This window comes from Garra rufa, chromosome 3 (genome assembly GCF_049309525.1).
Source record: "Garra rufa chromosome 3, GarRuf1.0, whole genome shotgun sequence".
Lineage (NCBI taxonomy): Eukaryota > Metazoa > Chordata > Actinopteri > Cypriniformes > Cyprinidae > Garra > Garra rufa.
The window spans coordinates 57587692-57603136 of record NC_133363.1 but is presented as its reverse complement, the minus strand read 5'-3'; the positions used below and the strand labels follow the sequence as shown (position 1 = coordinate 57603136).

The following is a 15445-nucleotide window of genomic DNA, read 5'->3' as shown; positions in this document are numbered from 1 at the left end:
CTTCAGTGCACCTCTCAACCTTTGATGCCTTTGACACTCAAATATTGTTTTGCTGTCCATCTTAGAATATATGAGATAATTGATTTTTGAATATGCCTTTAATATTGCAGGACTTAATATTTTTTGCCATGCAAACTTGGTTTTCTATGATGCATTTGACATTTTTGTTGCAAATTCTGTTGATTTTGCAGTAAAATAATGTTTTATATACGACCAGGCAAAAGTTTTTGAACAGTAAGGTTTGTAATGTTTTTTTAAAGAAGTCTGCATTTTTTTGATCCAAAGTACAACAGAAACAGTAAAATTCTGAAATATTTTTACTATTTAAAATAGCTGCTTTCTATTTGATTTTATTTTAAAATGTAATTTATTCCTGTGATCGAAGCTACATTTTCAGCATCATTACTCCAGTCTTCAGTGTCACATGATCCTTCATTATTCAGGGACGGATTACGGACCGGGCCAGCGGGGCCGCTGCCCAGGGGCCCTTGGGGTGCAGGGGGCCCATGGGGCCCCTAGCCCAAAACAATTTGCAACGCTTATCAACAATGTATTTTCGTTTGTCTATTTTAGAGGGCCTACATTCTTTGATCCTCTGCCTACAAGGGCCCCTGCCCTGACTCTATAGGGAGGGCGTTTGCCAAGGGCCCTTGAATTGTGGTGGTTGTGGTGGTGCTGGTGGTGGTGAGGTCCTGGCTTCTGGCTACCAGGGGGTCCTAGGGAGGATGGGGGCTTTTAGAGTGCCCTCTGATTATGAGGGCCCTACTAGGAGGCCCTAGGGAGGAGGGTGTAGTGTACCTTTAGAGGGCCATCTGATTACAAGGGCCCCTACCATGGGGCCCCTGGCTTCTGGGGGGAGGGGAGGGGGACGTGTTAACAGCCTTACAGAAGGCCCTCTGACTAGGGAGCGGTAGAATGGTGGGATGGAGGCGGTTAACCTGCCCACTGAGTGGCCCCCAGACCAGTGTAGCAGTGTAAGAGTTTGACCAGTGTAATCACTCCCAGGGCTGTAGTGGAGGCTAAACGCAAGTAAACACGGTTTACCCACCTCTGAAATTTTAGAATTAGAGTTTACCCACTTCTCAATTGATCTAAATGCACATCATAGTATAGTTCAGGGCTATTCAAATGCGGCCCGCCAATCATCTTCATCTGGCCCGAGGGAGAAGTACATAAACCTGCTGTTTATCTAAGTTACTGGTTTATTAAATATGACATGGGTGGGTAGTATTTGTGATTTCGCTTACTTTACCATTTTATTCTGTTGGTGTCCTTGAATTTATTTGTTCCTGGCCCTGCACATGATATGACTGCCACCTAGCTACTAGGATGTCACTGTCTTCTTTGGGAAAGCTGCAAAGCAACAATTGCAGATTATAACAGGTACATGGCATTTTGGTTCACTTTTATAGACATTTCCATTTCTATTTCGAACTAGCACATTCTGGATAATTCAAACAAATAATGTTTGTTATGGTACGATCTGGTTGTGCTACGTTGCTACCAGGGGAGTTGCTAGACCTAAAGCTCTACTGGGGCACAGGCCCCCCATTACTCGTTAGTTGCATGATTCAGTTGTTGCATGTAGTTTAATATCTTTATTTTGGGATTATCAACGTAAATTATAACTCAAATTTGAAATTCTACTGGGGCACAGCATTTTTTTACTGGGGCACGTGGGGGGGACTGCAACAGCTGCAACTGCCAAGCTTAGGCTCGGTTGTACTGGGGAACTAGACGGTGCTATATAACCCTCAAATGAAAGCAAAGCAATTGAAGATCTGGCAAACTATCCAACGTGTTTTTGCAGCGTTGAGCAATGTAGCCAATCACAGACATATCTGTTGTTTCCGAACAATTAGAAACACTTGTCAGAATTCACTCACTGCTGAAAGCGCCTGATCGGTTTTTATTAAGTGCCGTTTTGTGCGCTCGTGAATCATCTTATGAGTGTAGACGTGATGTAAATAAAATATTAATTGTGTAGTTTAGAGAGCTTTATTAATTATAACGGAATTTTGTGAGATCTCTATGAACTTTTAGTGATAATAAGGGGAGTGTGCTTTGCACTTTCCAGGCTATAATCCATTCAAAATTTGTATGAAACTTTCGTTTTTCGGCACATGCAAGCTGATATGTTTTGGGAGTGACATTTGCATATTTACGCTGGGTTCATTCTCGAAAAAACGGTGAAGCAATAGACGGGATAAAAATATATTTTCCCCTTCTCCCAAAACAACTTACTGTTTCAGCTATAAAATAGTTCAGTTTTGTATGTAATGGCAAAATTTTTATATTTAGTTTCGTTTTTTATTTAGCTAATTTAGAAAAACGCTTGGAGCATTTTTTATTCGTTATATATATATATATTAGCCTACCGAACAGCGCCCAGCGGAAGACTGATCATAGTCTGTTTGATCAGTTTGCCTTCTCAAATCATCACGACTTGCCTAAAATGAAATCTATAGATATAAAACAGTTCAAGTATAAAACAAAGTACGAGTAATACATCGAAAAAAAAACGTTACAGCATTTTTATAAAATAAAGAAAACAAAAATTATGTGCTTTCTGCCGTCTGGTTCTTGAACAGGAGTGCTTAACAAAATGAAGCGAAATGCATCCCTCACAGACATAATAAATACATTTATAGAAAGCTTTAAATTATTACTTAACGAAATAAAACAAATCGAAAACAAAAACTCTTTCATGTAATCCCTAAAGATGAATTTCTCTTTAAAGGCGCGTCCAAGAGGAGATTGCAAGTCAGGATCTTTGCGACAATAACTCAGAATACACGAGTTTATTAATAAATAATTCAGATATGTCCTTACTCTTTCCTCGACACATTCATTGTTTGTTATTTATTTTTGCTGGTGCTTGGGGCGAGCTTTAGCCTATTGTGTGTGCTTGAACGCGGATTCAGCTGCAAAAGCACACTAAACGGCGTCCGAGTCGGTCTCAAAAGTGAAAGCGAAAGTGAAGTTTCGTGTTGTTTCCACCAGCGCGGCATTTTTTTTTTCTTCACCATAATTGATGGATGTCTAAATTATGAAAATAAGGAGAAGCCTAAAATAGGCCCGATGCCGGCCCGGGTTTGAACTATGATGTGAAAACTGGCCCAAAGCCGTAGCCCTGGGGTGTAAAAAAAAAAGTCGGAGCCCATCGGCCCGGGCTGAGGGGGGCCCTCGCGAACATTTTGCCCAGGGGCCCACACAACCCATAATCCGTCCCTGTCATTATTATTGTTATTTTTATTATCAATATTTGAAAACAGGATTTTTCAGGATTCTTTGATGAATAGAAAATCCAAAGATCAGCATTTATCTAAAATAAAAAGCTTTTGTAACATTATATACTATTCAAAAGCTTGGAGTCAGTAATTTTTAGGGGGAGAGAAATTGTAGAAATTAATAATTTTATTTAGCAAGGATGCTTTGAATTGATCAAAAGTGATGATACGGGCGTTAATAATGTTACAAAAAATTCTATTTCAGATGAATGCTGTTCTTCTGAACTTTCTAATCATCAAAGAAACCTTTTTTGAGCAGCAAATCAGAATTTTAGAATGATTTCTGAAGGTTCATGTGACTGGAGTAATGATGCTAAAAATTCAGCTTTGAAATCACAGGAATAAATTACATTTAAAATATATTCAAAGAGAAAACAGTCATTTTAAGTAGTAAAAATATTCCAAAATTTTACTGTCTTTGCTGTAGTTTGGATTAAATAAATGCAGGCTTGGTGAGCAGAAGAGACCTCTTTAAAAAGCATTTAAATTCATATTGTTCAAAAACTTTCAGTTGGATGATATTGTTAAAATTGTGTCATTTTGTAAATGTAGCATTAGAAACATTGGTAGAAACAATAATGGTTTGCATTCATGGCTCTTTTTTGTGAATTTATAGAACTTTAATTTCCAGTTTGTTTCTTTTTGTAATAGAACAATGCAATGGAAACCCAACATATAATGAAAATGTTCTAGTAAATTTAAAAATCAAATTGCTAGAAATCAAAATTGACCATTGTTTTTGGCAGGGAAAATTAAAATCCCAACTACAGCATAAATAATTCTTGGTTTTGAGCCCTAGGTTGTGTTTGTGTGTTGGCACCATAATAATAATAATTTGCTGGTAATCATTGGCTGAGCTTCAAAATTTCAGACTATTATAGCAGAAATAGTTTGAACGTCAGATGTCACATTAAAACACTTGACTTGCAAACACAATGGCTTTATAATACATTGGGAAATTTGACATAAATCATGTGAAACGGCCTTTACTTAAGGTTACTCAACTCGATCACATGAGAAACCGTAACTATTTTATGAGATGGCAATTTTGTATGAATTTGTACGTAAATGTACAACATTTAGAAAAAAGTAAGCTGATCAAACCTTTAAGCCAACCCCTAAAGATCATAACCATCACTGGAATGTAAGCAGATCATATGAAAGCATGTATAAGAGATTGTACAAATTCATAGGAATCAGCCACCAATTCACCAAAGCATAAAATAGTTACGAATTGGCATGGGATTGTGTTGGATGGTGTAATAGTATGACAAAGAATGTTGATTCAGAAACACGTCCTACTTGGCTAAATCACGTCATGCGCTATAGTGAGAAATGCCTACTCACTAACTCTACTAATCATGCTAGCTATCCATCGTAACATTTAAAAGACAATCACAGAATCTAAAGTAGTAACTCCTTCATTTAACTCATCTACATATATTCATGTCCATTAACAAGCCGCCGTTCCTTTTGCAACCTTGACAAGTGTATAAAAAGCCTAGTAGCAGAGTTTGAGTTATTGCTGACATCCATCCCCTTCACAAATACTTTCACCAGGGACACCGTTCGAGAGTTACTGCACTGGGACCTCAATAGGGGTGTGTGGTGCTTAACCCTGGTGCAGTAAATCCTCCAGTAGAGCATTAACAGGACTTTGCACTAATCAGACATGATGCCGGGAGGGGCTGAATGGAAAAAAATGATAATTGAATTGAGGTGTTGGAAGATGTAGAGAGGTCTTTAGCACAAAAAAGTTGGGTTTACAAGACGTACACCTTTGTCTGGTCATGCCTCAAGAAACACAACTACCCCTTTTCCATTGAAATGGTGCCGGGGCTTGTCCTGGAGGAACTGTGAACATCATCAGAACCAGTTTGGTGCAAGGTCCTATCCTTCTTGGGTACTAAATTTGGTACATGATTAGAAATTGATCAAAATTTTCATTTGGCATATTGCAGTCGCTGCTATCCAAAGCAACTTGCATTGGATTCAGTGTATCAGCAGCTCATACAATTCCTGGGTATCAAACCCATGGTCTTGGTGTTGGTGCCACGAAACAAGATCACAGTAACGTACTACATTTTTGCTTAGGCTTCAGCCTAAAAAAGATCCAGTACCAGCACCATCACCCTGTCAGTGGACTAAGGGGGGAATGTAGTATGTATCTTTTATATTTGGCTAATTCTGCTGGCTAACCTTACTTTCTTTTTCTTCCTTCATTCCCTCATCGTGCATTTGTCCTCCCCCCAATGGACGTCTTAAAATGTCTATTCCTTCACGTTCTCTCCCCTTCCCTCCCTCAACCCTGCGGTCTCGTTTGTTTCTCTTCCTTGTCCCAACACTCTTCCTCATTCTGTCGTCTTTTCATGTCTGGCTTCCTCTCCCTCTTCGTCTTGGGTCTCTCTGGTCTTCATTAATCGTGTCTACCTTCTCTTCCCTTTATCTTGTGACTTCCCTGTTTCTCGTCCCACAACTCGGCCCCATTCGTACGATGCGGTGCCAGTTTTGGGGACCCCTCTCTTTCCACCACCTCCACCTTGGAGCATATCCCGTCCTCAGCAGCCCGCCCCAGGCCCCTGGTCAGGCAGCAAAGCCTCCAGCAGCCCCTAACCCACCAGCCCCCGCCAGGTCCCAACGACCCCCCAGCCACCTCCCAGAGTCTGGGCCAACTGCACACTGGGCCCGGGGGTGGGGGCCACCGGGGGGGCCCGCGGGGGGTGCGTGGTAGCCCGGCTGGGGCAGGGGCGTCCCGCTACAGGTCGGGTGGAGGGGCACGATCGCGTTCCAATCCCGGAAGCTGGGACCACGTGATGGGACAGATCCGGACCAGAGGCATGGACGTCAAGTCGTTTCTGTGAGTATCATTTGCCAGTTTATACTGATTTTATGAATGTTCCTCTTAGAGGTGAAGTGAGTCATTTTAGCACCACTAGTGGCATCAAATGAAATTGTAATCATAATGAGAGTTTCCAAACAGTCAAAAACAGGGCACTTTTCTACTGCTTGGTACAACTTGGCTCAGTTTGCAGTTTAGTACCGCTTCAAAGTGGGTGGGATTATAGACTGATTGCTATTAATGTAACGCCACAAGTTGCGAGCGACAGTCGTTTAAAGAACAGGTCATATGGGTTTTTGAAAAATATCTTTTTTGCAGTTTGTAATGTAGCTATTCTTCAATGCAAGCAGTCTACTAAGTTCAAAAAAGTGCGTGATAAGTAAAGATCTCTCAAAAGAAAGAGCTGACTTAGAGCCGCCTTAACGAGTTGTCATATTTTCAAATCTTCTGCCTATTACCGATATACGTCACTAGGTAACACATTAGTTTGAAGTTAGATTTATTTACTTTTCTGCTTAGCAATACTGAGATTGAATTATATCAGTTCACGAGTTCGCCCTTACATCTAATCTGCTTGAGCGAGTAATAAGCATATTTTGGCGTGCTGTCCTGGGGAAGGGTTCCGAGCCTGGAATACAGGCCAGACCCAGAGAACTCCCCCTGCTAGTTTAGGATAGAAACAGATTAGAAGTGGGGAGTAGGGGTGGAGGAGGGAAGCCAAGAAACTGTCGCTGGATGGAGGTAAGACGGTTAAACAATGATTGGTTAAACGAGTTGCACCTGTGTCGAATGGATTGATTATCTGATCGTGCTCCTCCCGAACCTTGTTAATAAAACATCATGAAGTACATTGAAAGATAAAGTTGCACAAAAAAACATAAAATACAAATATACCCGAAAAATATAAAACTTTATATTTCAGAATATTCAGTAATACTATTCCAAAAATAATAAAAGATACACATTTTCACATATATAAAAAAATTTAATATGTTTGAAGTTATTACTACCTGGGCATCCTATTTGATAGTTAACTTTTAAGCTACATATTGATGAATTCATTTCAAAACTTAAGCTCAATTTGGGGTTTTACTACAGAAATAGATCTTTATTTTGTTTTAGAGCAAGGAAATATTTGATATCTACTACCTTCGTACCACTCTATGTGATTATGGTGATCTGTTGTATATGAACGCCCCGGGACATTATTTTAAAAAACTTGATTCTGTTTTTCATAGTGCTTTACGTTTTATTACTGGTTGTAGTTATCAAACACATCGTTGTACTTAATATGAGGAGGTGGAGTTACCATTGTTGCATACCTGAAGAAGTTTCAATTGGTATTGTTTTATTTATAAGTCTATTTGTGGTCTAACTCCATCTTATCTGTCTTTGAGCTTCTCTAAATCAAAGGTATGCTACATATTACATTCAAATAATCTGTTCGAACAGAGCTAGGAAAAAAAGTTTTTGTATATGTATATATTCTGTTATTTGTGCTGCTTTCTTGGCCAGGTCACTCTTGTGAATTTTGTAGATCATGAAAAGGATGATCATTCTGGGCCATCTCTTGAAATAATTTGATGGTGGCTTGCTCTCTCCGACCTTGTAAATCAGGTAGATGTATTAATGTTAGTAAATTTCTCAGTGATTCACTGTGCTCTCTTTTGCACGCTTTCCAGCAAAGCTTCTTGCTTTTTTGTGCAACCAACTAACAGCACATTTGCATACTCCAGCCAGGAGCAATACATACTGATAATAATACCAATCAGCAGAAGCTCCATGTTTTGCAAAAACTGTCAAAAAGTGAAGACATTGAGAGTTCTTTTTTATTCGTCAATGTGATAATTTCCATTTAAATTATTGTCAAGATAATATCCTTGGTATTTTGACTAAAATTAGCATAATTCCCCCTTGGCCACTTCAGCTAGTTAGTGTGTTTACATCATGTTGAGAAGACTCTGGTTTTTGGTTTTTTGTTTTTCACATTGCCAAAAGATGATGATGTGAAGAGTTAGTGGTTCAAATAATTTTTTTTATGATACCACAGCAATACAATTGTTGTGTGCTTGTCATTTTACTAAGGACTGCTTCCCTAATCTTGGCGAGTTCAACACCATTCGCTAAACACTTGTCCATAAGTCTGTACTTTTTTTATTTGGACCAATAAGTGTCTCTAAACCACAGCCTGTAAGTATGATTAATACGTTATGTGTACGTTTTCAATTGAGTCCTCAAAATATCAAGTTTTTTTGTGCTAATATGTAATATATACCTACTGCAGCTTTAGGTTGCCAGGTAAACCACAATATTACTGTCTTACTGAAATAGTTCTGATAATTCACTGTGAACCCAATATATCCCTATAATGTGTCGGTTAATGTAGACTGTCATTGTTCTAATGACTTTGTTTAATAATATTAAATAATAATAAATAATATTTAATAATATTAATATATTAGTATATTTATTTTTGGATTGGATTCAGGAGTGTTGAACAGACAGTATAGGTGGACAAGTTTATTTTGGCTATAATGAACGGCTATTTTGATAATCCATATTAGTAGAATTAGAGGATCTATGTTTGAAGTTGAGGGTTAGATTTAAAAAAAAAAGCAGTAGAGAGAGAGAGGTTGCATATATATGCATAGACTATATTTTGCATAACTTATAGCATAACTTAATTATATTAATTCAATAATAATAATTAAAATAAGATTACATTAATTATAAAATTCAAATGATGCCGAAGTCGGGCTTTCAAAAAAAGTTGAAAGAGAAGGGGTGCATAAATTGAAACTGTATTTTGCATAATTTATATTTAATGATATTAATATAAATTCAAATAAGGTTGTATTAATTATAAAATTTGAAGTGGGTGACAGAGAGGCAGAGAGAGGGGACATATATTTTACCTCTGTTTTGGATAATATTATATATATATATATACACACACACATGCATATATAAATATATATAATAAAAATATCAGTCTGGATTTATCATTTTGTGATAATTACACTACCAGTCAAAAGTTTTTGAACAGTAAGATTTTTAATGATTTTAAAGAACTCTCTTGCTCACCAAGTTTGCATTTATTTGATCCAAAGTACAGTAAAATTAAAAAAATATTATTACTATTTAAAATAACCATTCTCTATTTGAATATATTTTAAAATGTAATTTATTCCTGATTTTAAACCTGAATTTTAGCATTACTCCTGTTACATGATCCTCAGAAATCATTATAATATTCTGATTTGCTGCTCAAAAAAATATTATTATTATTAATATGTTGAAAACAGATGAGTAGAATAGAAAGTTCAGAAGAAGAGTATCTGTCTGAAATAGAAATATTTTGTCTTTATCGTCACTTTTGATCAGTTTAAAGCATTCTTGCTAAATAAAAGCATTAATTCTTTAATTTCTGCCAAGCTTTTGAATGGTATAGTGTATAATATTACAACAGCTTTTTAGCTAAGATAAATGCTGGTCTTTGGATCTTTCCATTCATCAAAATTCATCATATGCTCAACTGTTTTAAATATTGATAATAATAATAAATGTTTCTTGAACATCAAATCAGCATATTAGAATGATTTCTGAAGGATCGTGTAACACTGAAGACCCCCAATTGGTTTAGGAGTCCTTAAATAGTACTTTTTTTAGGTTACAACCTGTGTTTCTCAGTCGTTTTCTTTTGAGATTTTCATGTCTGTCTGATGAACTGCGGGTTTCTAAACCAGCCACTTTATTAATGCTTCCGTAGTAACTTCTCCATTTCTAATGAATGCTGAATGTAATTGATGTTTTTGCCCTCAAGCGGATCCTCATAATATTTGTGTTTGGGATGCCATCATATCACCGCATCCAGCAGTGTTCACTCTGCTGAAAAGACCAGTAAAACTGTTGCTGAAATGTCTCCCTTGTGTTGGTTAAGCTATTAAAAGGGTCATCGGATGCAAAACTCACTTTTCCATATTGTTTGAATATTAATGTGTTGGTAGTTTGTGTACACAACCACCCTATAATGAAATCCACCCAGTGGTATATTTTTGATCTTTAAAAGTAATATTCCCTTTTTAAAATCAGCTCATTCTCAGCTTCTTATTGGAATGACGACACACCAACAGATGCCCCTCATGATAGTTGATTGACATGAGTGCCTTACCTTAGACCCATCCTCACCGAGCTGAAACGGTCTGACTCCGATCGCCATTGTGTGACTCAGGTGCAGAGGAAGACAAGAATGTCTCAGATTGAGCGATTGGGGTGTTCTGTTGTTGGATGTAATAATGAACAGCAGTCGTCATTTACTCCCAAAATCTGAGCCACTGAAGACGCAGAGGATTAACGTTACTTTCGTTTTAAAAGGAAAGCGCCGATCCTGATCTACATATGCGTCTATGTTCCTGCGAATCATTACTGATGCAGTTTCACCCACAGCAGAAGTGAGTATAAGAGTTTTTTTATGCATCTTTGCAAATGGCCTTACTAAATAATGCGCTTGTTGGCAAGTTTCACTCACTGCTAAACGCGGCTAAATGTGGCTAAAGTAAACATTACAGCTCATTATGCCAGGCAGAGAGGGGCGGGGCTAGGAGAGCTAATTTGCATTTAAAGGAACATGCAATAAAATTGAAATAAAATAAAGTTGATTTTATGCAAAGCTGATTTTGTCAAGGTAAAATAGTGTTACTATTGAGAATTTTTACCCAAAGTATATAATAGACTTTTCATTAAGACTCTAAAAAATCATATGAACTTGAAAATGGGCATCGATGACCTCTTTACACGCAGAACTAGACAAGATGAGCATTTGAGGTTAAAAAGTATATAAATTGTCATTTATTTTAGAAAATAACCCACAGTTTTGCTAAATAAGATCCCTCTTCCTCGGCTAAGATCATTTAGAGCTCTTTGAAGCTGCATTTAAACTGAAGTTCAAACTCGCTGGAACAATAGAAAAATCATTTCAGAAAAATCCTGAAATGTTTTTCAAAAAACATAATTTCTCTACGACTAAAAAGAGGAAGACATGATCTTGGATGACAAGGTAATGAGAAAATTATCTGTAAATTTTTGTTCTGGAAGTGATTTCAGCTGCCCATTTTCCACAAATTGATATGATTCTTTAAGGTCTTAATGAAAAGTCTATAACATACTTTGGTTAAAATTTCTCAATGGTAGTGTAAAAAACTGTCTTTTTACCTGGTCAAAATCAGCCCTTTTTAGAGCGAGCTATTCTGTTGCATGTTCCTTTAAATGCTAATGAGCTCTGCTCGCCCCGCCCCTCTCTGCTGTGGGATGAGGAGCCGTAATGTTTTCTTTGCCGCATTTAGCTGCGAAACTTGCGAACTAGCACATTATTAAGAAAGGCAATTTGTAAAGATGCATAAAAAACTCTTATACTCACTTCTGCTGTGGGTGAAGCTGCATCACGAATGATTCGCACGAACATAGACGCATATGTAGATCGGGATCTGCGCTTTCCTTTCAAAAACGAAGTAATGTTAATCCTCTGCGTCTTCAGATGTTGGGAGTTAATGACGACTGCTATGTTCATTATTACATCCAACAACAGAACACCTCAATCGCTCAATCTGAGACATTCTTGTCTTCCTCTGCACCTGAGTCACACAATGGCGATCGGTGATGGCGGGTCTAAGGTAAGGCTCTCATGTCAATCAACTATCATGAGGGCCCTCTTTTGGTGTGTCGTCACTCCAACAAGAAGCTGAGAATGAGCTGATATTTTAGAGATTAAACAAATACCACAGGGTGGATTTTTATAATTGTAGGGTGGTTGTATTCACAAACTGCCAACACACATTAATGTTCAAACAACATATAAAAGTGAGATTTGCATCCGATGACCCTTTTAATAAGTCTGATGGAGACACCAGCATCCAAAAAACACCCCATGTGTGTCTTTTGAGCAGGCCTGTGTCCCATCCGATCATGCGCTGTCCGTTCTTTACGCTCTGTCACATGGTCATGCTTGATTCATGACTTCTCTTACGCACTATTGCGTGCTCGTGTCTGCCGGGGCTCTTTGTTTCTCGTCGTGCTCCGTCACTTACTCATGCCTGATCGCGTCCCGTCTCTCTCTGCGCCCTTCTGTCTCTCTCTCTGTTTGCCCATCTGTTTGGTTTGAGCGTTTTCTTCATGGCTCTACACCTGTCACCTGTACGCCGCGGGGTAGAAGTGGAGCCCGAGGACGTGGATTAGTCAACCGTGTCTATCTTTATCTTTAAGTGAACACAGATTTCAGTGTGTGCCGTAGAGGAGGGAACCTCTTTACATAATCGATGAGTGTTTATCCACATCTGAGTTGACTAGCTGTTCAAACACAGAGGCTGAATCTAATGAAGTGGATCTGTGCTGTTCAGGAGTCTAATCTATAAGCAACTAACAATGTGTTTTTAATCACTGTTAATGTGTGGCTTTAAAGGTGAAATGTGTTGTAGATGTTAAAATTGACAATCAGTTAATTGTTTATGGAATTAAATATGCATGATATGCTAATTAGTTAATAAAATGAGTCAGGATATATCTATAGCATAAACACTCCCAAATTAAGAAAATGCTAAAAAAAAAAAAAAATTGAAGATCAAGCATCTTGACCAGTAGTGTTGGCTAAAGTGTTTGGCACAGTGTTATTTCATATTATATATATATAATATTTCATATTATACATATATGTGACCCTGGACCACAAAACCAGTCTTAAGTCGCTGGGGTATATTTGTAGCAATAGCCAAAAATACATTGCATGGGTCAAAATTTTAGATTTTTCTTTTATGCCAAAAATCATTAAGAAATTAAGTAAAGTTCATGTTCCATGAAGATTTTTTGTAAAATTCCTACTGTAAACATATCAAAATGTAATTTTTGATTAGTAATATGCATTGTTACGAACCTAATTTGGACAACTTTAAAGGTGATTTTCTCAGTCTTTTTGATTTTTTTGCATCCTCAGATTTCTGATTTCAAATAGATGTATCTCAGTCAAATATTGTCCTATCCTAACAAACCATACATCAATAGAAAGCTTATTTATTGAGCTTTCATATGATGTATAAATCTCAGTTTTGTCAAATTTAAACTTATGACTGGTTTTGTGGTCCAGGGTCACACACATATATATATATATATATGTATATATATGTGTGTGTGTGTGTGTGTGTGTGTGTGTGTGTGTGTGTGTGTGTGTGTACCTGGTATTCATCACGTTGTGGGGACCAAATGTCCCCACAAGGATAGGAATACCAGTAGATTTTGACCTTGTGGGGACATTTCTCAGGTCCCCATGAGGAAACAGGCTTATAAATCATGCACAATGAGTTTTTTTGATGAAGTAAAAGTTTGCACAATCTCCTGTGAGGGCTAGGTTTAGGTGTAGGGTAGGTGTAGGGCGATAGAAAGTACGGTTTGTACAGTATAAAAACCATTACGCGTATGGAATGTCCCCATAAAACATGTAAACCCAACATGTGTGTGTGTGTGTGTGTGTGTGTGTGTGTGTGTGTGTGTGTGTGTGTGTGTGTGTGTGTGTGTGTGTGTGTGTGTGTGTTTGTGACTCTACGATCTTACACACAAGCCTGTTTGACAGTGTATCTGTACCAAGGTCATTTAGCAGCATACGGTCCCTATAGGTTATTGTGTGTGTGTGTGTGTGTGTGTGTGTGTGTGTGTGTGTGTGTGTGTGTGTGTGTGTGTGTGTGGTCAATGGTTTAGAAGTCAGTATGTGTTTGTTGTCTGCTGGCAGATCAACTCTACACAGCATTGATCTCCTGTCCTCACCATCATTACTACCATGATTAACTGTCATGGAGGAGTAAAGAGAAAGAGACGGTTCTCGCCAGGTCAGAGGAACCAAGTACGATCTCTATTTATTTTTTATTTTGTTTTAAGGTTTCTGCCATTTTTGCTGAGGGAACGGTGAAAAGCACTGCTTGTGCTTCACCTATTAGTCAACGAACTTCACTGTTCTGTTTGTTCACACTACAAGTTTGGACACACTTGAAAATGAAAATGTATTTGATCTAACAGTTGTTTATTATTTATTTTGTAATTGCTCATTTACATTTGTATTTATTTATTTGTAATTTATTTCATTTTTAGTTTTATTTTGTGTATTTTATTATTTATTTAATTATTTTGTTTGTTAATTTAATTTATAATAGTAGGTTTTTATTGTTTAATTTATTTAAATTTTTTAAATATTTGATGTATTTATTTATTTTAATTTTTATTTGTTAATTTTATTTTATTTATTTGATGTTTTATTTTTCAACTTTCTTTTTTTCTTTTAAATGAATGGTTTGAAATTTGTATTTGGTAACAAAAATTAAAAACATGTTTGATCTAACAGTTGTTTATTATTTATTTATTTGTTTGTTTGTTTTATTTTATTTATTTTAGATTTGTTTATTTACATTTTCATTTATTTATTTTTAATTGATTTAGGTTTTTTTGTTTTAATTCATATAATGTGTCTTATTTTGGTTATTTATTTGATTGCTTTTTTTATTTTATTTTATTTTATTTTAATGGCAAATGAGGGGTATTTATTACCTGTTTGAAACCAGCCATTATTTTTGCAGTTCTGTGTTTTTGTTTGTTTGATTGTTTTTAAAAGTTTTTCATTTTACTTTTTATTTATTTTTTTTTTTTATTTTTTTTTTTTATAGCATGAGGGGTATTTACCTGTTTGAAACTTTTGAAAAATGTAAATATTTATTTATTCATAAATTTGAAAACGTATTTATTTATTTTGTATTTATTTATTCACATTTTATTTGTTAATTTTGTTTTTATTTATTTAATGTTTTACTTAATTTTTATTTGAACTTTTTTAAATTGAATGGTTTGAAATTTGTTTTTGAAAACAAAAATGAAAACATATTTGATGCAACAGTTGTTTTCTATTTGTTTGTTTTATTTATGTTTTTTACATTTTATTTATTCTATATATATATATATATATATATAACTTTTTGCTGTTTTATGTTTATCATTTTAATATTAATTTTATTACTTTAATTTTTTTGTTTGTTTTATTTTATTACATTTTCATGTTTATTTACATTTTTATTTATTTTTTATTTATTTAACTTTTTGCTGTTTTATTTTATGTTTATCATTTTATTATTCGTTTATTTTTAGTGAATGTATGTTTTAATGTTTAGATTCATTTTTCATTGTTTATATTTTATATTTGTACAATTTTTATTTATATATTTATTTTTATTTGATAATTTAATATTAACTTATATAATTTTTATTTTTCCCCATTTCTTTCTCTTTTTTA

The 15445-nt window shown here is 35.9% G+C and overlaps 1 protein-coding gene across 1 annotated transcript in view; it reads left to right on the top strand.

The window, feature by feature from the left end:
* The window catches only part of syt7b (synaptotagmin VIIb), a 141402-nt gene that overhangs the window by 41455 nt on the left and 84502 nt on the right, over window positions 1-15445 (top strand). Inside the window, exon 7 of the mRNA XM_073836714.1 lies at window positions 5797-6147. Within this exon, the coding sequence (XP_073692815.1) occupies window positions 5797-6147 (351 nt within the window). The remainder of the gene's footprint in view (window positions 1-5796; window positions 6148-15445) is intronic.